Source organism: Oncorhynchus keta, chromosome 34, assembly GCF_023373465.1.
Source record: "Oncorhynchus keta strain PuntledgeMale-10-30-2019 chromosome 34, Oket_V2, whole genome shotgun sequence".
In the NCBI taxonomy this organism is placed as follows: domain Eukaryota; kingdom Metazoa; phylum Chordata; class Actinopteri; order Salmoniformes; family Salmonidae; genus Oncorhynchus; species Oncorhynchus keta.
The window spans coordinates 62,226,511-62,251,294 of record NC_068454.1 but is presented as its reverse complement, the minus strand read 5'-3'; the positions used below and the strand labels follow the sequence as shown (position 1 = coordinate 62,251,294).

The 24,784-nt window shown below is 44.2% G+C and overlaps 2 protein-coding genes across 5 annotated transcripts in view; one reads left to right on the top strand and one right to left on the bottom strand.

The window, feature by feature from the left end:
• The window catches only part of LOC118367474 (platelet endothelial aggregation receptor 1-like), a 34,869-nt gene extending 19,307 nt beyond the window's left edge, over window positions 1–15,562 (top strand). For 2 of the 3 annotated variants that reach the window (XM_035750983.2, XM_035750985.2), the window contains 21 exons: window positions 242–343; window positions 445–545; window positions 809–901; window positions 5,189–5,435; window positions 6,820–6,925; window positions 7,122–7,258; window positions 8,142–8,354; window positions 8,514–8,688; window positions 8,868–8,988; window positions 9,444–9,607; window positions 9,954–10,056; window positions 10,582–10,728; window positions 10,866–10,997; window positions 11,147–11,275; window positions 11,416–11,541; window positions 11,789–11,998; window positions 12,177–12,283; window positions 12,414–12,543; window positions 12,710–12,766; window positions 13,038–13,235; window positions 13,760–15,562. In XM_035750983.2, coding sequence (XP_035606876.1) covers window positions 242–343; window positions 445–545; window positions 809–901; window positions 5,189–5,435; window positions 6,820–6,925; window positions 7,122–7,258; window positions 8,142–8,354; window positions 8,514–8,688; window positions 8,868–8,988; window positions 9,444–9,607; window positions 9,954–10,056; window positions 10,582–10,728; window positions 10,866–10,997; window positions 11,147–11,275; window positions 11,416–11,541; window positions 11,789–11,998; window positions 12,177–12,283; window positions 12,414–12,543; window positions 12,710–12,766; window positions 13,038–13,235; window positions 13,760–13,902 — 2,941 coding nt within the window. In that variant the 3' untranslated portion in view covers window positions 13,903–15,562. The remainder of the gene's footprint in view (window positions 1–241; window positions 344–444; window positions 546–808; window positions 902–5,188; window positions 5,436–6,819; window positions 6,926–7,121; window positions 7,259–8,141; window positions 8,355–8,513; window positions 8,689–8,867; window positions 8,989–9,443; window positions 9,608–9,953; window positions 10,057–10,581; window positions 10,729–10,865; window positions 10,998–11,146; window positions 11,276–11,415; window positions 11,542–11,788; window positions 11,999–12,176; window positions 12,284–12,413; window positions 12,544–12,709; window positions 12,767–13,037; window positions 13,236–13,759) is intronic. The other variant, XM_035750984.2, reaches the window with a different exon arrangement.
• Window positions 14,634–24,784, bottom strand: part of LOC118367475 (lamin-A-like) — a 27,783-nt gene continuing 17,632 nt past the window's right edge. For both annotated transcript variants that reach the window (XM_052494289.1, XM_052494288.1), the window contains 11 exons: window positions 20,792–20,948; window positions 20,203–20,328; window positions 19,751–19,924; window positions 19,410–19,535; window positions 19,002–19,222; window positions 18,520–18,856; window positions 18,200–18,307; window positions 17,889–18,008; window positions 17,647–17,703; window positions 17,111–17,314; window positions 14,634–16,879 (listed from right to left, as the gene is read on the bottom strand). In XM_052494289.1, the coding sequence (XP_052350249.1) occupies window positions 16,844–16,879; window positions 17,111–17,314; window positions 17,647–17,703; window positions 17,889–18,008; window positions 18,200–18,307; window positions 18,520–18,856; window positions 19,002–19,222; window positions 19,410–19,535; window positions 19,751–19,924; window positions 20,203–20,328; window positions 20,792–20,948 (1,666 nt within the window). In that variant the 3' untranslated portion in view covers window positions 14,634–16,843. The remainder of the gene's footprint in view (window positions 16,880–17,110; window positions 17,315–17,646; window positions 17,704–17,888; window positions 18,009–18,199; window positions 18,308–18,519; window positions 18,857–19,001; window positions 19,223–19,409; window positions 19,536–19,750; window positions 19,925–20,202; window positions 20,329–20,791; window positions 20,949–24,784) is intronic.

Here is a 24,784-nt window from a genome sequence, read left to right as displayed (position 1 = left end):
GTGTAGCTCATCTCATTTCATTGTACCAGAATAGAAGAGAGCACATTTTAATGTGTGAGAAAGAAATAGAAGTAGCAGCAGGTTTAATTGTAGCTAACTTGTTGTTTGTTGTTGCACTTATCATTGAAGATGTAACACTTGGCTCAAAATATGAATTTCAGGTTGTCTCAACTCTAGACCATGATGGGTTCGTTCTGTCAGTGTATTATCATGTCTGAGTCCATTTTATCCTTTCATACAGCTTCCCAACCTCAGTGAAGGAGTCGTATGCCCACCCTTATGACCAGGTGACAGAGGAACCTTGCTCTGAGCCACGCACCTCCTACAGATGCACCCGTCACAGGTAACACAGCCTGCCGACTCACTTCCTGTTTACTTCCTGGTTTTGTCCATGAGATCAGAGGGTAACAGGAAGTATTCTCTATTTGACTTTGTGTTGGACAGGATCACCTATAAGACAGCATACAGACAGGCGGTGAAGATGGACTACCGCCGGAGGTACCAGTGTTGCCCTGGTTACTACGAGAGCAGAGACAAATGTGTCCGTAAGTTTAACATCATGGCTTTTCTTTATTAGCATATCAAAACAAACGTAGAAGATTCACTTGGATTCATCAGTAGCATTTCAATGAATTACATTTCTACATATTTTCCCATCGATTTCTAGAATTCATCCAATTGTGTGCTTGGTTGCCGAGTTGGTTACATTCTGGAGAGTTGGCATGCATGCGTTACATAACATATATAATATATCCACCAACCTTCTAGTCTAATTAAGAGTGTGTATGTGTGTGTTTTTCATCACTAGCTCGCTGTACTAAGGAGTGTGTCCATGGGAGATGTGTTGCTCCAGACCGCTGCCAGTGTGAGGGAGGCTGGCGTGGCGACGACTGCTCCAGTGGTGCGTTACATCAACACACACACACACACACACACACACACACACACACACACACACACACACACACACACACACACACACACACACACACACACACACACACACACACACACTCTGCAGGAAATGACAAGTGACCATTATTCAAAAACTGATCCTCACACACAACACTCAATCACACATAAGGCTTTTTCCAATGGAAACAGCAAGGGACCAAATAAACAATTATGCGTCATTGAAGTAAGCCACAGTCCAGAAAACAGTTTATTAGACCAGAAGGACACGATGTCTATCCCCTTCCTGGCACTTGACATTTTATGCTACATCAAGTATGTAACATCCCCAAAGCTCCCCAAAGTATACTGCATGCTTAGACCCAGGGCCCGGGATGGAAATCAATATTTTCCGTATTTTGCAAGTATACACTTTTGGAATCATATGCTAAAAAAATGTATAGTTTGCAAATGAATTCAAATAGCTCCATCTCAGCACAGGATTAATGTTTTACATTTGATTTATCCCAGAAACTCCTAGTTAATCGATGCCAGTGTTCTTCTGAACTCAACCAGGTCACTAGTACAGTGCTGAATGGAGGGCTTAACATAAGCTGGTGGAGTATGATGCCTTCAGAGGGGATGATGGGAAGGGGAAATGTTACCCCTCTCCCACTTTGTTTCTCTCTCCTTCTCTCTCTGGGCAAACGAGTGCTGGCCTCGGGCCCCATACTGCTAAGTCCTATAATAAACCCCACTGGCAGAATGAGAGCTGACACTTTCTGGAATAGATACCTGTGTTTTGAGCTAGCTGTGGGAAATGAGAGAGAGGGGCTGAGGTTTAGCACTGAGAGCTGAGAGAAAGACCGAGGAAGAGGGGGAGAAGAGAGAGAGAAGTGGATAGAGAGAATGAGAGAGGAAGAAAGAGAGAAAATAATACATGTATGTTAATAAGAGACTGTTGGGGAAGAGAGATTGTGATGGAATAATTCATATTGGGTGAGGTTGGGGGGGGGGTTGGGTACAGAAAAGAAGACTGGTTGAGTTTTGATACTTATGAATAGAGTGATATACTCTAGAAGGGTGTGTGAGAAAGAAGGGTATGGGGGAGAGAAGGATGTGGTTCAGTTAGATATGTGGGAGATAATGCTGTGGTTGGATGCAGACGGGATCTCCACCACCACTCGGACAATACACTTGGGGAAAGAGAGGAATTTCCCCACCATATCTTAATGCATTCCATTTACAGTACAATGGAGACTTGCCATTTTTAAAGAGCGCATCAATTGAAAAAAAAACCTGATCAGATGTAAACAAACATATGGACAATTTATGTGAGAACATGTCTGGGTTCTGTTATAAATTGGGTAAGTGCAGAGGCTTGGGCACAGCCAGCTGGTCCTAGCACAGCTCTTCAAAGCCTAGGTGTCCAATCCATCACGTTCACTCGCCCACACTCATGGCTAGCCTTCTCAGGCCTGAACGATGATAGCAGATAGTAGAAAGCTTAGTACCCTGCAGGTCCTTTACTAAATCTCTATTGGCGTCCTGGAGAACGCCTGTGTAAACATTATTGCTGCTCCAGCTGAGCTTCCCATAACTCAATGTGACACACGCTCCAACTGCAGTCTCTCAGCGTCTCTCGCATGCCCACACAGGGAATGAGTAAACGTTTGATTCATTTAAACAAAGAAAAGAGAAAAAGGTCCTGTTAGATTAATAAACATTTCTAAGCTATGTGGTAGTTTTCGCTCTAAACCCTAATTTGGCCATACTTTACCCTCCATTTAATATGTCAAAGAAGTTCTGCTTGAAACTGTGACACAGTACATACTGTATGTTTTTTACATTTTTTTATTTCACCTTTATTTAACCAGGTAGGCAAGTTGAGAACAAGTTCTCATTTACAATTGCGACCTGGCCAAGATAAAGCAAAGCAGTTCGACACAAACGACACAGTTACACATGGAGTAAAACAAGCACACAGTCAATAATACAGTATAAACAAGTCTATATACGATGTGAGCAAATGAGGTGAGATAAGGGAGGTAAAGGCAAAAAAAAAAGGCCATGGTGGCAAAGTAAATACAATATAGCAAGTAAAACACTGGAATGGTAGATTTGCAATGGAAGAATGTGCAAAGTAGAAATAAAAATAATGGGGTGCAAAGGAGCAAAATGAATTAATTAATTAAATACAGATGGGAAAGAGGTAGTTGTTTGGGCTAAATTATAGGTGGGCTATGTACAGATGCAGTAATCTGTGAGCTGCTCTGACAGTTGGTGCTTAAAGCTAGTGAGGGAGATAATTGTTTCCAGTTTCAGAGATTTTTGTAGTTCGTTCCAGTCATTGGCAGCAGAGAACTGGAAGGTGAGGCGGCCAAAGAAAGAATTGGTTTTGGGGGTGACTAGAGAGATATACCTGCTGGAGCGTGTGCTACAGGTGGGAGATGCTATGGTGACCAGCGAGCTGAGATAAGGGGGGACTTTACCTAGCAGGGTCTTGTAGATGACATGGAGCCAGTGGGTTTGGCGACAAGTATGAAGCAAGGGCCAGCCAACGAGAGTGTACAGGTCGCAATGGTGGGTAGTATATGGGGCTTTGGTGACAAAACGGATGGCACTGTGAAAGACTGCATCCAATTTGTTGAGTAGGGTGTTGGAGGCTATTTTGTAAATTTCATCGCCAAAGCCGAGGATTGGTAGGATGGTCAGTTTTACGAGGGTATGTTTGGCAGCATGAGTGAAGGATGCTTTGTTGCGAAATAGGAAGCCAATTCTAGATTTAACTTTGGATTGGAGATGTTTGATATGGGTCTGGAAGGAGAGTTTACAGTCTAACCAGACACCTAAGTATTTGTAGTTGTCCACGTATTCTAAGTCAGAGCCGTCCAGAGTAGTGATGTTGGACAGGCGGGTAGGTGCAGGTAGCGATCGGCTGAAGAGCATGCATTTAGTTTTACTTGTATTTAAGAGCAATTGGAGGCCACGGCAGGAGAGTTGTATGGCATTGAAGCTTGCCTGGAGGGTTGTTAACACAGTGTCCAAAAAGGGCCAGAAGTATACAGAATGGTGTCGTCTGCGTAGAGGTGGATCAGAGACTCACCAGCAGCAAGAGCGACCTCATTGATGTATACAGAGAAGAGAGTCGGTCCAAGAATTGAACCCTGTGGCACCCCCATAGAGACTGCCAGAGGTCCGGACAGCAGACCCTCCGATTTGACACACTGAACTCTATCAGAGAAGTAGTTGGTGAACCAGGCGAGGCAATCATTTGAGTGAAGGAAAGAGAGGTGGGGGGAAGATCTCATTATAAACTACATAGAAAAGGAACAGTTGCGGTAGAAAATGCGTGTGCTTCAGCTGTCTAAAAGTATTTTTCTCATCGTGGAAGAACTAGTCGTTTTTACTGCAGTAGTAGTTGTGACTGAAGCAAGCACACTAGAATCCATATAGAACAGTAGGATTTGTTCGTGATCATTCACACTGTATGTCATTCCCCACAAACCTCAATGAGACAAGTATAAATCCATCATTGAATGGTTGTCATCATGATAGTTAGTGAGATCATCACTTGTGTGCAAAGCATCAGTTACGTCACCTGTATTGGGATATCTTTTTTTCCTTTGAATAGGGTTTGTGCTCCAGTCAGTCTGCGTTATTGATGAGACATTGGAGGAGTCAGTGTGTATCCATGTGGGATCCTGGTTCTCGTGGAATCCGGAATGATCCCCCTGACGCTCCTTAACTCTGTTTGAAATCCAAACCCTGTGCGAATCACCGGTTGGCGATAACCGCCGGAGCCATCCCGAAAGGCCGCTGTAAAATTCCCAATTTTAACCTCATCCGTTTTGTTGGCTCCATGCAAATCGCCCTGTCAATCGTGAATCACAAGTCGGTAACATTAGATTCTGGAGCTATTAGGGCTAGAGTTGGACATAGACTATGCCTCTTTTTGTTGGAAATTCATGACTATACATGGATAGATGTATTGTCCCTGGGGGAGTGATCTTTACCATTGTCTTCTACTAAGGTTCCTGTGCTGTTGTTGTTGTTGTTGGGTTGAAACATGACGGTCCCAGTGACATCACATATAGTATACGGTGTAACAACATACAACTACATCAGGTTAAGTTAATAGAAAGAAAACCCTTTCAGAGATATCAGATGGAAAACGTTGTACACTGGTCCACTAGTCCACTGGTTTATGCATACATTTATATGATTACATATATTTTGTTGTATGGGGTTTCTTTTTTTATGTCTCTGTTATCATCTGTCTGTGTGCGTCTTCCAGCCTGCGATGACAAACACTGGGGTCCAGGTTGTGGTCAGCTGTGTAAGTGTGAGAACGGAGGCCTGTGCAATCCTGTGACCGGTACCTGCCAGTGTCCTCCAGGCTACATTGGGACCCGCTGCGAGGACCCCTGCCCACCAGTCACCTTTGGCAAGGGCTGTCTTCAGAAGTGCCAGTGTGGAACTGGGGGTTCCTGCAATAAAGTGACAGGAGAGTGCCTGTGTCGAGAAAATTTCACTGGTACATTGTGAGTAGTAGAAGTAACACTCTCTCAAATAGGCCTACAGCTATATGTATCAATATAAAGTAAATAGAATGTTAAGGTTGGAAAGACAAAATGGAGAGGCTGTAGACTAATTGTTATACCATATCCTATGGCCTTATTCCATCCTACCAATGCAGGAAAAGAGCCCCTTTTGAAACACTAGGTTAGAGGATGAGTCATTAGTTACACCCTGTGTTTTAGATGCCCCTGAGGATGAGTAGAGAACCACTAGGAATTAGTGGAAAGTCTTTATATGAGGCAACTGCCAATGTCAGAAAACAGCACAGCACTCTAAAAGCCCAAGGGCCAACCACAAAGCATATGTTGATCCATGACCCAGGAAACAAACTGCAAAATGTCAACAACTAGGTAGATAATGATATGAATATGAACACTGTGTGTTTCAAAACTTGTAAAATGTGCATGTTAATTTGTTCTTTTTAGTACAAGTTACGTCTTTAGCATCAGAATCACAGCGCATCTTGGATAATATCCCTAGCAACGCTCCGACATTGCTATGTTTCACATTGGTTACTTTTGTTGCACACTGGCCCACAGAACTATTTGTGCGTTCGGTGTTCGTCCACGCATAAGCTCAAGCAACACGTGACCGGTCCTTCACTGATCCAGATGAACCCGTATAGGATGTTTTGTCAGCTTTAATTAGCCATCTTTTCCTTCTAGCCAAACTAAAGACAGCACAACATTTGCTAGCTAACACAGATATGAAAACATTCCAAGGTCCCGACAACTACATAATGCGCTGTTCGGGCATCTGAGAGAAAATCTATTTAGGACCTTTCAACAGCTTCTTATCTCGAAATAGTCAATGATTTCTCTGGTCCGGTACATAAGTTGCTTTCTGCAAGCATGGACAAAGGAAAGTGTGTAACAAATGTAACCGAGGTGAAACATGCCAACCTCATGATGTTGCAAGGGGAAATTACCCAAAATGCTATCTTTGATTCATAATATTTAAGCAATGTGCAACTTTTACAAGTTTTGAACCACACAGTGCTCATACAATTATCTACGTAATGATGTTGAAACCTTGCAATTTTGTTTCCTGGGTCATGGAATGCCTTTTCTGAAGCCTTTTTTTGGTGGGTGGCCCTTTGACTATAAGCACCAGTAGGCAATGTACCACTATTGATGAATTCTACTGTGTACAGTTGAGTATTTGTTGCAAGTGCAATCATTTTATTTGTCCTTAAACAACTTTTTCTGTATGTTTATGCACTGAATAACAAAGAGATTCCACTAAATTGAAAAAGGATAGGAACTCGTTAACTTGTACCCTACATTTCAATCTCTACACAATCTGAGTCGAGCTGCCACTCAGAGTTCTTTCCTCCATGTTCCTCAGCTGTGAGAAGTCTTGCCCAAAGATTCGATGCCTGCCGCGATGCCCGTGCCAGAATGGGGGCATTTGCCAGGGGAAAGGAATCTGTGCGTGCCCCCCTGGGTGGACGGTACGTTTCCTGAATCTTACACGGACTCAAACACAGCATCAGGGGGTCAACATGGGAAATCTTTGTATTTTGAGGTTATCAATCAGATCCCTGTTTTATTGTCGTCGTACCATGTACGCTTTCTCTCTCTCTCTCTCTCTCTCTCCCCACTTTTTTTCTCTCTCTATTTCTCTCTATCTTTCTCTCTCTCCCTCAGGGTGAGGTGTGTACAGAGCGCTGTGCAGAGGGCAGGTTTGGTCCTAACTGTGCCCAAGAGTGTGTATGTCACAACCGGGGCCACTGCAACCCTGAGACAGGCCAGTGCGATTGTGCTGAAGGCTTCACTGGAAACAGGTGTGTGTTTATCAAACTCGCTGCAGTGGAGACAGATACTGTACATGTGCCATATACTCACTCAACCTGCACCCATATACTCAACCTGCACCCATATACTCAACCTGCACCCATATACTCAACCTGCACCCATATACTCAACCTGTTGGGTAGAAGTTGTTTATATCATACAGTTCATGTATCTTTCATACAGGATATTAAATATGATACATAAAGTTGAAGTCAGACGTTTACATACACCTTAGCCAAGTACATTTAAACTCAGTTTTTCACAATTCCTGACATTTATTCCAACTAAAAATTGCCTGTCTTAGGTCAGGTAGGATCACCACTTTATTTAAAAAATTTGAAATGTCAGAATAATAGTAGGGAAAATCTTTTATTTCAGCTTTTATTTCTTTCATCACATTCCCAGTGGGTCAGAAGTTAACATACACTCACTTAGTATTTGGTAGCATTGCCTTTAAATAGTTTAACTTGGGTCAAACATTTCGGGTAGCCTTCCACAAGATTCCCACAATAAGTTGGGTGAATTTTGACCCATTCCTCCTGGCAGAGCTGGTGTATCTGAGTCAGGTTTGTAGGCCTCCTTGCTCACACATGCTTGTTCAGTTCTAGTGAATTATAAGTGAAATTTCCAGTCTGTAAACAATTGTTGGAAAAATTACTTGTGTCATGCACGAAGTAGATGTCTTAACCGACTTGCCAAAACTATAGTTTGTTCACAAGAAATGTGTGGAATGGTTGAAAAACGAGTTTTAATGACTCCAACCTGTGTATGTAAACCTCCGACTTCAAGAATAGTTTCTGATTCAGAGATATGTCATTCCACTTTGGTTGCGGAGCATGTCCTGATTTGTGTGTTTGTGTTGTATCTCCACAGGTGCAGCGAGGAGTGTCAGGTGGGTAGTTATGGGCGGGACTGTAAGGGTGTGTGCGACTGTGCCAACGGGGCTCGCTGCTTTAACATCGACGGAGGCTGTCTGTGTGAGCCTGGCTTCAGTGGACCCCAGTGCAGAGAGAGGATGTGTAGGCACGGCACCTACGGCCTTCACTGTGAACACACCTGCCTCTGCCACGACACACACACACTCAGGTATGGATCAACAAAGGGTAGACACACATACTGCCACACATTAGAATTCACACACACACAGGCCCATAATAGTTTTTAATTATGCTGTTGTTTATAACTCTTAGATTTGTTTAATTGTGCTCACCCATGTGACCACGTTCTCCTCTGTACATTGGCTAGCTGTCACCCACTGAAAGGCGAGTGCACGTGCCAGCCTGGCTGGGCGGGGCTTTACTGCAACGAGACCTGCGCCCGTGGTTACTACGGCCATGGTTGCCTGGAGCCCTGCCTGTGTGTCAACGGAGGGGTGTGTGACAGTGTGAGCGGGCGCTGCCACTGTGCCCCTGGGTACACGGTGAGTGATTAGGACAAACAGCACTAAATGGGGCACAGGATGGCACTTACAATAACTAAAATATAATTTATTTGGGTCATTTACTTAAGATAATAAACATGAATGCAAAAATGTATACTCATATATTCTGTTTTTCTGCTTTTGTGAACTGTTATAACCTGCTAATGTCTGTTGCGTAGGGTGCTCACTGTGAGAGTCCCTGTAAGAGTGGTACCTATGGGAAGGACTGTTCTCTGGAGTGCTCCTGTTCCAACTCAGTGGACTGCTCTCCCATTGATGGGACCTGCTTCTGCAAAGAGGGTGAGTCACTGATAAGAGACAGTCTGACTGAGAGAGAATAGTCATAATATCTCTACTCCGATGGGACAAACAGACACGCAGACATACTCAACGGTGTGAGTGTGTCTGTGAACAAGTCAGTTAGGGCGCGATTCCATCGGTGTCGCTGAAGCGTTACAGATTGCACTATCTGACAGGATAGGAAACAGGATTTCCTATTGAGCCGACATGTGCAGCGTTTACCGTGAATGCAGTCACCGCTAACGCGGGAACATTGCCTTTACATTTCCATCATGCTGTAACGCTGAACTTCAGCGATACAGATTGAATCAAGTCATAGGTCTCAGAAGCCTACCTGTATTTTGTTCCAAAATGGCTGCTCCTCTTTACAGAAAGACGTTTAGACAAACATACAGACTGACAGACACAGACATGTATGATTCCTTTACAAAATGTCCCTCTCTGTCTCTCTCCAGGCTGGCGAGGGCGGTACTGCTCCATACCCTGTTCTAAGGACACCTGGGGCCTGGGTTGCAACGCCACATGCCAGTGTGCCAATGTGGCTTTGTGTAACCCAGCAGACGGATCCTGCACTTGCTCTCCAGGCTGGCAGGGGCCCCTGTGCGACCAACCATGCCCCGTAAGTGCCAGTATAATACTGTAGCTATAACATTTGTTAAAAGGTAACATAATCTTAACGTAACATAGGCCTGATGTGATTGTTAATATATTAGTAATGTTACTCATACTATAATCACCATCTTTATCTCTCTACTGTAGCTCATTCTGTGCATCCATAAGCCTATATTCTAGACTTCCCCTTATCTTCAGTCCTCCTTTTCCTCAGTAAGGCTAATCTGCCAACTATGATGTATTTACAGTGTATCTTGCCAAAGTACAGTTTGCTTGACTCTGACTGTGCTGGCCAAATGGTTCAGGGATTCCCTTGACGATGCTTTCGCTGTTGGCATGTGTTTACTGTACAGATGGGCACGTTCGGGCCAGGCTGCCTGAAGAGGTGTGACTGCCTCAATGCAGACAGCTGCCAGGGTGCCAGCGGGCAGTGCCAGTGTCTGCCAGGGTGGACTGGTAAGCACCGATGCCCCCGTTGAGTTTGTGTCAGCTTGGATGTGGTCCTGGAAATTAGTCAGTGCAATGTGATCTACAGGTTTTAACCTCTCTCTGTGTCTCTCTCTCTCTCTCTCTCTCTCTCTCTCTCTCTCTCTCTCTCTCTCTCTCTCTCTCTCACTGTGTCTCTGTGTCTCTGTCTCTCTGTCTCTCTGTCTCTGTGTCTCTCTGTCTCTGTGTCTCTCTGTCTCTGTGTCTCTCTGTCTCTGTGTCTCTCTGTCTCTGTCTCTGTGTCTCTCTGTCTCTCTCTCTCTCTGTGTCTCTCTGTCTCTGTGTCTCTCTGTCTCTCTCTCTCTCTATGTCTCTCTGTCTATCTGTCTCTCTCCCTCTGTGTCTCTCTGTCTCTGTGTCTCTCTGTCTCTGTGTCTCTCTGTCTCTGTGTCTCTCTGTCTCTCTGTCTCTCTGTCTCTGTGTCTCTCTCTCTCTGTGTCTGTGTCTCTCTCTTTCTGTGTGTCTCTCTGTCTTGTGTGTGCTTCTCTCTCCTAGGTGCTCGCTGTGCCCAGACATGCCCAGAGGGTACATGGGGACGTCACTGTAACCAGAGCTGCTTCTGTCAGAACAGCGCCACCTGTCTGCCACACAGCGGTGCCTGCGTTTGTCGCCAAGGTTACTGGGGACCCACCTGTCAGCATAGTGAGTACAGAAAATGCTTGATATTGATGCCTATATAAATAAGTAGAAAATGTCACTATCACCATCAGTCTTATTCGTATGCTAAATTGTATGTCTTGCTAAATTGTTATGCATCATCATCAATCTCTCTCTTTCAGTGTGCAGTGCAGGTGTGTATGGTGACCAGTGCAGTATAACATGCCCGTCCTGTGCCCACTCCTCCTCCTGCCACCATGTCACAGGCCAGTGTGTGTGTACCCCCGGGTACACTGGAGCCCTTTGTGAACAAGGTCAGCACTAACCCATATCTCACCTATAGTCAAACTAGCATATATATAGAAAACCTGCAGCATCTTGGCATACTTTAATGCTTGACATGTTGAATATTTTAAGTGTGTATTATATTTGACCTTGACGTGTGTTTTGGTGTAATTCCTAGCCTGTCCAGTGGGTCTCTATGGTAAGCAGTGTACTAGAGTGTGTAGATGTGCCCACAACTCAACGTGCAACCATCAAGATGGGTCCTGCCTCTGCCCCCCAGGATGGACAGGCCCTGACTGTACTTTACGTAAGTCTGGCTCAATGAATTTTTAAATAAAATATACTGTGTCACACATGCCTTTGCTGATTGAAATCAATTACATTTTTTTATTATAAAGAGTTCAAATACATGAGTCATACTTTGAATCTCACCCTGTGTCTCTCTAGAATGCCGTCCTGGGATGTTTGGCCTTAACTGTGCCCAAGTCTGCTCCTGCCCACCCAACTTCTACTGTGACCCACAGACAGGGGAGTGTGTGTGTGAATCAGGACCAGGGATCGACTGCAAAAAAGGTATGGTATGGTCTCTCCTTTACCCACTGAACAGTTACGAACCATACATCTGTTTACAAGCTAGTAATGACATATAGTTGCCCATAGCTACCAGACTATAATTGTTGTCTATTGAATCTGCTACAATCCAGTTAAATGAGACGGTAATGAAACTGTGGTTATTGTCTACCTAAGGCTATTCAGCATTATTACAGTGATGACTGGAGGGCCTGTGACGGTGATGACCCGTGTTCTCTGTGCTCCACAGAACGCTTTGTGAGTATGATGGTGCCCGTGTCCCCGGGGGAGAGGGACTCATGGGGGGCCATCGTGGGTATCGTGGTGCTGGTCATCCTGGTGGTGCTGCTGCTGGCCCTGCTACTGCTCTACCGCCGCCGGCAGAAAGACAAGCAAGCCAACACACCGACAGTCTCCTTCTCCACCTCACGCACCGTCAACTCCGAATACGCAATACCAGGTACTGTATTGATACAGCATTGTTTTAAAAGACGTTAAAGAACAAATGTTTGCGAACAGTTTGACCACGTAATATATCCATACTATAGCGGTTATAGTTTTTGTTTAGGATTCATACAGAGTCATGTATTTTATATACAGTGCTGGTTATTGATGTCATGTCCCTTCTTGCTCCTCAGATGTTCCTCACAGCTACCACCACTACTACAACCCCAGCTACCACACACTGACTGGGGGCAGACCCCCTCTACCACACGTCCCCAACAACCAGGACCGTGCCATCAAGGCAAGTGTCATTACAGTCACCTCCGCCTCGAGTCAACTCTGTTACACCCCTGTGTCCTTTATACTGGATATACTTGTTTGAGAGGAGCTGTATGATGTCTGATTGGTTAATATTGGTGTCTTTCAAACAGAACACCAATAACCAGCTCTTCTGTAACGTGAAGAACATGGAGAGGGAGAGAGGGCGAGGCCTGTTTGGGGTGGAGAGCAATGCCACTTTGCCTGCAGACTGGAAACACCATGAGGCTGGCAAAGAACCAGGTCTGTCTTTTTTACTGCCGGTTTCAAACTGCCCGTTCTTCACCAACTTTCATCTTCAGCCATTTCATCACCTGGTATTGATTTAATACCAAGACAGGCTATTTGTCGTTTATGAGTTTGCTATAAATAAAATAGATTATACCAAATGTGTGTTTAATGTTTACAGGAGCTTTTGGCATTGACCGCAGTTATAGCTACAGTGCCAGCCTTTATTACAACAAAGGTAGTTTTCCATGCTTCCTATATCCCTTTTCTCCTTCATTTCCAGCAACTCCAAGTTAACATGAAATATACTTGCTTTTCTCTAGAACTACTCTAGGCAACATTTCCATCAATCCATTTTCACACATGCCTTCCTTTTGTGGAATATTTAACATAAAACATGCCTGAACTGTCAACCCATCACCAGATTACAAGCTACATGTGACCTGGCTGACCCAGAGCCAGTCAGCTCCTGTGTTAACTTTTTACGCTCTGCCCCTTGTTTGTGACAGAGCTGAAGGACACTGTAGTGGCAGCTAGCAGCAGTTCTCTGAACAGTGAGAACCCCTACGCCACCATTAAAGACCTGCCCGGCCTGCCCTTCGGCCCTCCTGAGAGCAGCTACATGGAGATGAGGACGACCGTGCCCCATGAGAGGTCCTACACGGAGATCAGCCCTCCACCATTCAGCACAGCAACATTACGCAGAGGTGGGTTACTCTACTGTTGTTCAGGACCCTTCCAATTTAAATCAGTAGTATACATGCAATATCTGGCTATGCTAGCATGTAAAAGAGCAAAACAACAGACAATTCTCTATCACTATGTAAAACGTTTAGGTTTCACATAGCATACTCAAGAGAAAATGAATAAATGTTAGCCTGTGCAAATAGACAAGGGTTTGTGGGCTGGGTTGACAAATGAGATGGATGGGTTTCCGTAACACATGGTTGACTGAGCAGAACTGTTTTCATGGAAATGAAACAGAGGTCATGTGAGGAAAGGGAGAGGGGAGGAAACCACAGGAGTGGATTGGAAAGTCTCAGTATGAGGGCTGGAGAATGGATTGACCATAGCAATAACCTCATTCCTATGCCAAGAGAATCATACTGTATATGTTTTTGTATGATCCTGAATTTAGCATTCACATTATTTTAGTAAACACAAGACAATCAGAAATATAATCTCCAGTAGATGGATAATAATTACAATATGATTATTTCACATTTTTCAGAGCGCAGTTCCCTTGGCCAGGTCCCAGAGCAGGAGCCCCAGAATCACTATGATCTACCTGTGAACAGCCACATCCCAGGACACTATGACCTGCCACCTGTCCGCCGCCCACCCTCTCCCACATGCAGGAGACTGCCCCAATGACACCAGCCCTACTCTGAACATCACAATCAGAAGAAAAACTTTACTGCCATTCAAAAACATTGGTAGAAAATTGTCTTGGGGTTATTCAAGGCTACAAAACAGTCAGTTGCACCAGTGACAGTCAGGGCAACCTGACAAAGTGGGTTTACATAGTAACACTGTCCCCTGGTGGATTAAAGTGGCATTTTCTCCACCGTTAAACACTTGTGATCCAGACTCGAGGGCCAAGGCATGCAGGGATAGGCTTTGAGGATGCCAATATCACAGTCTGAGGGCATACATGCATACATTTGAATTTGACCAAACTTGGGATTCCTTCAAACGTTATTTTCATACTGCAGATGAAGGGACTTGGCTTGGTGCACATGCTTTGGCATACAAAGCTTTTGACCAGAATTGCATAAACCGGGACAGCAATTGAAAGACATTTTTATATCTCCATGATGTCAGTAGTTCAGTACAATGTCCTCTCAAACCCCTTTTCCCCTCCCCTATATTCCATAGAATGTCAGCTTCCAATTCGGGGAAATCCAGAGCATGTTTGTACAGCTAGCTCCTCAATGTTTTTCAATGTAATCATGCAATATGTTGTATATAATGTACATAAAATGGCAGAACATTGTATACACTTGTTTAGAAGTATTTTGTACTCAAGTAGCTACTTGAAATCTAATATCACACATCAATCCACAGATACAATTTTATTAAGAAGTCAACCACAAGACAGCATGTGTTGGGAAAATAATTTTACTGGTCTTGAACAGAAAAGGAAAAAAATAGTAAATCACTACTACATTCTACATGGATTGCATGGTTTTTCCATATTAGGCATAATCATTTCTTACAAATTCAATTGAGCTTTATGTACCAGGACCATTTCCGTACAAATATGCAAGTATAGCCAACATACTCTGTAAATCTATAATTGCCATTGTCTTTAAAGACAATACCGCATATCTTTGGAATTGACACTTCATAATGCAAAAAGAATACAATTTTCAATGATCACTAGCCGGTATCAATAAGGCACTTGAGACATGATGAGAAAAGAAATACTGAAAGTGACAAAAGTAATAATCATTTTTTACTTGGACAGTTTGAGCTTCTCTAAGGTTTTTCGGTTAACAGTGAGAATAAGCACCTTTTCTCCTATTTGGTAGTGATAGAAATGTGTATGAAGTACAAAAAAACAATGTTACAAAAACTATCAAGTATTCTCAGAAAATCTTTACTGCTTATACATCCTATAAAAAAGGCTGCCAGACTAGTACATGTCTCTAATGTGAAGTGGTTAAAGCTTTGTAGATGATTATAGCTCATTTTTGACATAGTTGTAAAGAAATAAGAAGCACCCCCACCCCCCCAAAAAATACCCAAAAGCAAAGCCACTAAGCTCAGAAAAACACAGCCATTATAATCCTTTCGTGGGAGAGAGGACAATAGTCTCAAGACTACAATACAAGAATACAGAGGATTGGCATCATATCATGAAGAATTGATGTTAAGTCTCATTTAGGTTTCCTTCTCAAGTAAATACTCTTTCTGACCTTGTCAAAGCGAGTTCTTATGCACCATTTAAATGTAAACACAGTAATTGATTACACTGAAAATATGGCATACTGTGTAGTTCATTAATAAAGTAAACTTTTGGCCAGATAATGCCATATAGTCCAACGACCCCTATGGGCCATTCAGGCTCATGCTTACTATCTTTAACTATCTGTACCCATTCTTTCTGACACTACACCTGATACAAAGGTACAGAATGTACACATTGTTGCAATGCTGTCATGAGAAGGTAAGCATTGTACTTTCATTTAAATCAACACACTTCCAACTATTTCTGTCTTTAGAGTCTGACAAACCAGAACATCTATTTCTCAAGCTGCCACATTCCCTCAACCCTAAAAATGCAAAACCATAATAGAATGTTACAGTAACATTACTATAATCCATCTGGCAATTATCTCAGACTCAAAATGCAGCAAAATAGTCCCTAGAAATCATGTGTGTCTAGATCTGATGAGTTGCCCTACAGTAACTGTTGTTTTTTCATACAAGACAAAGGTGAGGTCAGAGGTCAAGTCAGACAACGTTAGAGGTAATCCTCGAAGAGGAAACTATTTCTAGAGGTCAGTCATGTCAAGACCTTACAATACAGTACTACTTTGTTTTCTCCATATCGGTGTGCTCATCTCGTTTTGGTATCCTTTCTTTAACAACTACAGGCCTGTGAAAACAAGTCACAATTTGGAACCTATATCCATATCACCATAGTAGTCTGACTGATTCATGAGTACTAATTTAATGTCATTCCACAAAAAACTACTGTCTTGTGTTTAGAAATATAATCACCTTGATGGCAGTGTCAAGTTTGAGCTCCTCTTTGTAACTATGGCTTTAGAATGACCAATCCCATCGCTCAGTCTAATACAAACCCCCATAATCCTCCAGGACACAGAGGGGGTTAACTCCATCTCTATTTAGTGACATTTAGGACATTCTATGGTAGTGTATGTGGAATACCAGGGCAGAAAACCCTGATTCCAGCCCTCATGTCCACAGATTCATAACAGGATTTGCGGCTGTGCGTGTTTACTGTTGACAGCTTAGACATGAGACGCGAAAGCCCACTATGGATCAAAGTCCACTGTAATGGTAAAGGTGCTTTCTGGTCCTCTCCCCCTAGATATGGCCCAAAACAGTGGAAGTATCTGCCCAGTCCACATGCAATATACCTAGAATATACAAGCTCATATATCTGAAGTGAATACGCAGCTCCTAAGCCCTTCGCCAAACACCAAAGTCAATCTAACCTGCCGATAATGGCATACAAAATAAGACAGATCATATATGAAACAAAGGAAATAAAGAGTAAGAAAGCGTCTCCCATCCATGTGTGGGAGGTTGATGTCTTAGGTAAGGTGGTGCCTGTCTGGCTTTACATGATGGAACAGTTCTCCGGTCTGGGACCTCCCTGAGAAAGACAGGAAGTGACATAGGGGGGGTTAGAGGAAGTGAAGGAGCCGGGAAGGGGATGTTGTCATAGCAGCAGGAGAAACAGGAAAACTGGGTGTTGCTGTGTGCATGATTCAGAGTCAGAGAATGAGGGGTGTTTGTGCTTTGACACAGAAAGAGTGTGTGTTAAGGGTCTTAAAATGTGTGTTAAAACGATATACATGATCAAAAAGATGGAGTCCTACAGTACCTGTCTGGGTGAGTTGCTGCCCATTATGAAGAGAGGAGACATCAGGCCCTCAGGCAGACCTCCTCCACTGCTGACGGAGCAGGAGCCGCTGGACACCCCTGAGGTGGCACAGCTCTTATCAGACGGCTGGCCACACGAGCCACAGACCACCGTGCGGCTCCGCAGGTTGTACTCACTGTCCACACCGCACGCACTGTGGTTGCCCTGCAGAAGGAGACAGAACAGAAGTTTCCAACATTACTGGTAAATACCAACTGTAGCCACTGTGGCTCCTACAATTGTTGAGCTCTGGGACCCAGTGAAGTTAAATAAAAGTCTTTCCATTTTTCTTGTCCCTTTAGAGAAGGTTTTAAATGTCGCACACCCCTGGCCTTGTTCGGTGACTAAATAAGTACTCTACATTAATTAACCTATTTTCATCTGAAACAGGGGATCATGAACAACATTCTGGCACAATAGCCTTCCTCACAGTGCAAGTATAGTACGAGTACTTTATTTATCCTGAGCCTGCGGCTTTCATAAACAGTGAGACTCACGTCATCGTCATCATCTTCCTGGAACAGGGTGCGTGTGACTTTCCTCTGTGCCATTTCCTGTGGGAAAGAGGCGCAGAACAGTCCATTTGTCAACCGGCTTAAGGTAATTTACCCAATCTCACATGCATTCAAATATGTAAGAAGTGGGATGATGTTGCCAAGAGCAAAACTGAACAGTCAAAGGGACAATGGGAAGGTACAACTACAAACATGTGACGTGTGTGTGTGTGTGTGTGTCTCACCTCCCCATTGGCGCTGATCAGGGTGGTTTGGAACAGGTCTCCACTGCCCCATGAGCTCTGGGTCTTCCACACCAGGTCTGAGGGGGGGTTGTGGGTGCCGCCTGCTCCTGAAGCCCAAATCTACAGAGGGTAGAGGTACAGGACTGTCTGTTATGACCTGATCACATCCTATCGATACTTTACACAGTGGCCCACATTGTGACAAACATGCTGATCACTGTTAGAATACACACTTCTCTCAACATGCTGTACTAAAAACTGAATACAAACATAGTTGATGACAGTGCAGACATGACGAAGGTTTTACTCACTGTGACGGTCTGTCCTGCCTTGAGGTTGAACTTGGGGGGGAACTTGTAGACGATGGGGGTGCTGCTGCCCACCTGTCTCTTCACCTGCCAGTGGCCCAGGAGCTGGTCCTGAAGGAAAACAGATAAGCATCGTCTGTTTCAGCCAACTAAAATCACTAAGTAGAAAAGAGATATTGTCCTTTCACAACATCACCCAACATGGTGTTTTTACGACAGTAGCTTCCTTACAAAACCTGTGCATTTCATCATAGCAGAAAGCCTGTGACGCATCGTAGCAGAAAGCACCCATTGTATGTCAAGCTGACAGATGAACTCCATACCTCGTTGGCCTTGTTGCTGAGGCGGACGAACTTCCCCTCCAGGTCCACCTCGTCCACGGTGACGCGGCCGCTCGCGGAGGCCTGCTGGGCGATGCGTGTACGCGTCACGGCACCCCCCGCCAGGCTGGAGGTCTCACTGTCGTTGTCAATGAGACGCCTCTTCTTGGCGCTGGCTGTGCCTGAGGAGTTGCGGCTGCCGCTGGTGGACTGGACTATGCGGCCGCTGAGGCTGTGTCCTGAGCCCGAGGTACGGGTGGTAAGTGTGTGTGCTGAGCCCGAGCCGGTGGTACGGGACACGGTGACTCGGGTTGGGGGAGGGCTGGGGGACAGACGCAGTCTGGGGGGGGGAGAGAATGAGATTGTTGATACTAATCTAGTGAGGTTGTGTAGGTTACATGAGTTCATTTAGTTCAGTCTGTGAGTGGCTTTCAGTGTGTGTGTACACATGATGTGCATTGTGCATATCTGTCATGTCTCCTCACCTCTCCTCCTCTCCCTCTAGCAGTTTACGGTAGGCGCTGATCTCCATGTCCAGGGCCAGTTTGATGTCCAGCAGCTCCTGGTATTCATCCAGCTGTTGCTGCATCCGCATGCGCATGTCCCCCATCTCCCTCTCCTTGTCCTCCAGGCGCCGGCGCATCATGTCCCGCTCCCGGGCCAGAGACTCCTCCAGCTCACGCACCCTGGCCTCACTCGCCGCCAGCTAACACACAGAGGGTTGATACGCCGGTTAGACCAACCAAAGGACCATATTTGATGAGATGAACTGTGCTAATACGTTGTATTAGAGCCAACACTAGAGCTAAGATTACAGCTGTCAGAGCTCCACAGTATGGAGATACACGGTAAGAGGCTTCTGTGATTGACAGGTGGACAGGGTGCAGCCGTACCCGTTTCTGCAGCTGGCTGAGCTGGGAGGACATGCCCTCCATCCGCACGCGAGTCTGCTGTAGCTCCTCGTGGGCCGCCCCCACCAGGGTACTGTTCCTGTCTGCAGAGTGACGGGCGTTCTCCAGCTGAGACACACACAGGGTCAGAACGAAACCATATGCGGTATGTGTCTGTGCTAGTTTGGCACTGGGCCAGTGAAAAGATATTGAATGATGCATGGACAGTACTACTGATTTCAACTGGATGGACAGCTTCGTGAAATAACACTTCCGTTTTGAACTGATTTACTTCTAGTCCACGTTTGAGCTGGCAGTGTGGACCCGTGGATTATGCTCCCTACCTTGGAGGTGTAGGTCTTCTCGATCTCCTCCTTGTAGATGCGGACCTGCTCCTCGTGCTGGGCTCTCAGCTCTATCAGGGCCTCGGCCAGCTTACTCTCATAATCCTGCTTTGTTCCTGCACTGTCAATCTCCACCATGCGAGACTCGTGCCTGCGCTTGGACTCCCTCAGCTCCTGCAGGGAGATAGATGGTACAGGCATACTTGAGCTATGGAAGAGGGGGTGAAAGAGTAACCTCATAAAACAGACTGATCTCGGGCTTCCATCAGTCTGGTTTACAAGGCTAGTGAAGAGGACAGAAGAGGAAACAAAAGAAGGGAGAGAAAAAGAGTGAGATGGATGAGGAGCAGATCAGAGGGTAAAAAGGAAAAGAGACAAAATAAAGTCTGAGGTAAAAAGAGAGAGTGAAGGGTCAAGGGAGAAAAGGAGAGATAAAAGAGGGAGTGTCTCACCTCTCCGTAGATGTTCTTCTGGAACTGCAGTTCTTCCTTGATGGTCTGCAGGCGGTTCTCAGCGTCCACTCTCCTCAGCATCTCATCCTGAAGCTGCTTCTTAGCGTCGCTCAGACCGGTCTCCAGCTAAAGGGACAGAGTTTAAAGTTTGATGTTTAACTTTGGGGTTCTGTTAGATTAGATCAAATGTGACTAATTTGTTGATCTGAAATCAACTGTCTAGTTGTCAAAATCGCTTTGGCGAGGAGGAATAGAGGAGCTGCATGTAACATGTCAATACATGACTGGGTGAAACTATAGTTCACCGATGTGACCAGAAGGTGGCGTAGGAATATTATTCATTTCGGAGTTCATTGAGAACGATCCACGGTGATGCACTGACCCTGACCCAGCACTAGCCCCAAGTCATATTCACAATTGACAGTTCTTTAAAAGTAAGTCAATATATTTTCTTTATATACACTGGAAGATTTTTAAAAAATCATTTTTAGCAATCATATGCAGTTTGAACCCTGTACCTGAGGAGAGAGTACGCAGTATGTGTAGGTTTCAGAGTTGTCAAGGCTATCCATTAGGCCTGGTCTCTTACCTTGGCTAGCTGGGCCTTCAGGTCCCTGACCTCAGCATCTAGAGAGCGTTTCTCCCCCAGGGCGGTGGACAGAGAGGCATCTTTAGAGTTCAACAGAGCCTCTAGATCCCTCAGCCGGGCCAGAGCTGCCTCCAGGTCTGACTCCTTCTTCCCATTTCTGTTCAGACAGGTAGACAAATACATCAGTTTCCTGTTTCACTAACAAGGTCCGTGTTTGAGCAACTTATGTCTAAAGCAGTATGATTAACATAAAAGCTATTATGCATTTAGGCTCTTACAAAAAAAGAGTCAAATTGTTTAGTAACCTCTGTACATAAACTTCCCATTGACAAACATTATCCACATAGGTTCCGACTCTGGGATAACATACTCACTACCTGTGAAAGACTCATGAATGCCTTAAGCTGTCCATAACTGAACTCCCATCATATTGAATAAATCCATTGACAGGAACAAAATTGAATCAAGCTCACCGTGTTCTAAATTAAGGCCAACATAGGCACTCCTGAGGGAATCTCAGTTAAATCAAACACTGGTTGCAGATCCAACTTTTTCCTGGACTAAAAGGTCCTGAAGCTTCAGCGCATGCGTTTCTTTACTCACACATTTTTGTGGTCTTCTTCCCTTCACATGATAATTCTGATAAGTGTTAATGGTGAAACGCCCATGCAGCATCTGCATTCCAACCATGAGCTCAATCAGTTACATTTGAGCTCAGGGATTTCAACCAGCTACCTTTCGGTTACCTGGCCCAATGCCCTTAACCGCTAGGCCACCCTCCCATTTCAAGGGGATGTGCAATTAGATCTTGAGTTATGAAGTTGTCCACAGTGTTGTTTTGAATGATAAACAGTGAGCAGATTTGAGAGCAGATGGTGTTAAACTGTAGCCTGCTTGTGTATTTCTCACGTTTAGGCCACGAGAGAAAAATGCGGTGGTGTTTTGTCCTTACAGTAATGTTACACTATGCTATTATATTCAGTTATCTCGAATACTATCATTATGTGATGTGGCAGACATTGATTCAGCTTTGATCTAACTTTATTAAAACGAGCACGAGTCGCTGGAGTAGTCGGACAGCAGCCACGGCCTAAATCAAAAACGTTTGCATTTGTTTGCAGGTGCGTGTTTGTGTCGGACCTCTAAAGCAGGCATCAATTTGCAGTAGTGGTAAAAAAAAAACTGAAACTTGGACACGGACCGGGAAAAACTATATAGCCAAACAGAGGAGGATGGGGAAGTGGTAGCTTGAGCTACATACCAGTTTGGCGAGCGCTCAGTGAAAGCCGAGCAGGAAATAGATTCCCCGTTATTACATTTGGCCGCTGCAGTTCAATGTTCATGGTCACTAATGACGCCCATCTGCTTGGGAGATGGCTTCCAGACCACTAACCCACCACTCAGCCCTCATGCTCCCCCAGCCACTGCCAGCCTACAACAACCCTCTCTACTTCCAAATGTATGCATGAATTCAATAGAAAGACACACACAAAATCAGAACCATATGTACACGCCCGTATAACCTACACCCGCACCAGAACACACAGTCATACAATGGAGTAGAAATATACTCTGGCACACACCGAGTAGCCCTCGTCCCATCTCAGATTTCACAAAGGCCCAAAGAGCACTCCTGTTCAGCAGGGTGAGTGATTGACGGACTAATAGGTGGCATCCAACCGCATTTACCGGCACCATCACGGCCACCCACACTTGCATGAAAACAAAGAGCCAACACATCATCCTTCGTGCACAGGAACAAAAACACCCATACAGTGATAAATGGACAAGATCCAGCAATTAAAGTGTACAGAGGCATTAGTCTGTAGAAACGGTTCCATTAAAAACATTGTCTGCATTTTTAAATCAAAATTAGCTTAGCAATATATGTGGCAGTAGACTGCCTAGTCTGATCTGAATTAATTCAACCAGTATCCTTGATTTGTAGAGGCTTAAGGAAACTCTACCCCTGTCTAGATTTGATTGGGCTCTACTCATTAGACTTTGACAGACACCGGGGTCATAATTAGTGTATTTTCCACCTGTGTGGATGGAGAGGATCAGTCTAACAGCTTGTACTGATAAGCCTGACTGACAGCGACACACAGGAGAGCTCAGTGGGATGTGAACAAGGAGACATGTGAGGAATGTGCTGGTACTGTAGCCGGACATGGCCAGGCAGGGAGAGATGGAAGGTTGTTTTTTTTTTTCCTGGAGAGTGGGCTAAGAAGAAAGGAATCATTTCCGGTCGGCTCCTGTGCTGAAATATTTCCACTGAGCTGCAACAAGAGTCACTGTTTTAGCTAGGCTTAGCTCTTATGTCCCAGACTCGCACACATACACAGGCCCTCATACACAGGTCCTCATACACCCAGGTACTTGGAGGGCATAAGACAAGGTAGTGTGAAGACATGTCCCACTAAATAGCAACCTCTCAACCAAAAACAAGTGAATCAAGAAGGACAGCTTTAGTGACTGGGGGAAAATGAAACAGCAGTTATTGTCCTGTTGTCATTTTTACAACTATGTTCAACAATATTTGTTACGTTTAACTGTGGCTCTAATGAAGTTCTCACTGTTCGAGTGGTTGGGAGGGTGCTGTTTGTGTGGAATATTTTATAATAGTCATTCAAATATAATAGACAAAGGAGAACCCAGAATAACCCAACGTAGGGCTGTTAGTCCTGTGTTATGAGGTGTGAGTGTGTCTGCATGTGTGTATAGCCCAACTTGCACACAGAGTTGGAAAAGTAAAGCACTTGACATTCAGACATCCAGACATTCAGTGTTTAAATAAGACATGCAAACATTTCGTGCTGGGGCTACATTAATGCCTCCAGAACTGTAGCTTGTGTGTGGGTGGTGGACCACTTATTATGACTAAATGGGCTATGTGGATCAGCTCTGGTACTGAATCTATGGTGATATAGAATGTAAATAATAAGCATGTATATGATATTATCTCATGTGAATTAGAGGTTGACTGATTAATCAGCATGGCCGATTAATTAGGGCCGATTATAAGTTGTCATAACAATCGGTAATCGCCATTTTTGGATGCCAATTATGGCTGATTACATTGCATTCCACAAGGAAACTGCATGGCAGGCTGACCACCTGATACGAGAGTACAGCAAGGAGCCAAGGTAAGTTGTTAGCTAGCATTATCTTTAAAAAAAACAATCAATCAATCTTAACATAATCAATGTTTAACTACACATATTTGATGATATTACTAGGTTAACTAGCTCGTCCTGCATTGCATATAATCAATGCGGTGCCAGTTAATTTATCATCGAATCACAGCCTACTTCGCCAAATGGGTGATGATTTAACAAAGGCGCACTTGCAAAAAAAAAAGCACAATCGTTGCACGAATGTACCCAACCATAAACATCTTTCGCCTTTCTTAAAATCAATACACAAGTATATATTTTTTAAACCTGCATATTTAGTTGAAAGAAATTCATGTTAGCAGGCAATAATAACTAGGAAAATTGGGTCACTTCTCTTGCATTCATTGCACGCAGAGTCAGGATATATGCAACAGTTTGGCTCATTACGAAACTAATTTGTCCGAATTGTACATAATTATGACATAACATTGAAGGTTGTGCAATGTAACAGCAAAAATTTAGACTTATGGATGCCACCCGTTCGATAAAGTACAGAACGATCCGTATTTCACTGAAAGAATAAACATTTTGTTTTCAAAATGATAGTTTCCAGATTTTACCATATTAAATGACTAAAGGATCGTATTTGTGTTTATTATATTATAATTAAGTCTATGATTTGATATTTGATAGAGCAGTCTGACTGAGTGGTGGTAGGCAGCAGCAGGCTCGTAAGCATTCATTCAAACTTTACTGTGTTTGCCAGCAGCTCTTAGCAATGCTTGATCACAGGGCTGTTTATGACTTCAAGCCTTATCAACTCCTGAGATTAGGCTGGCAATACTAAAGTGCCTATTAGAACATCCAATAGTCAAAG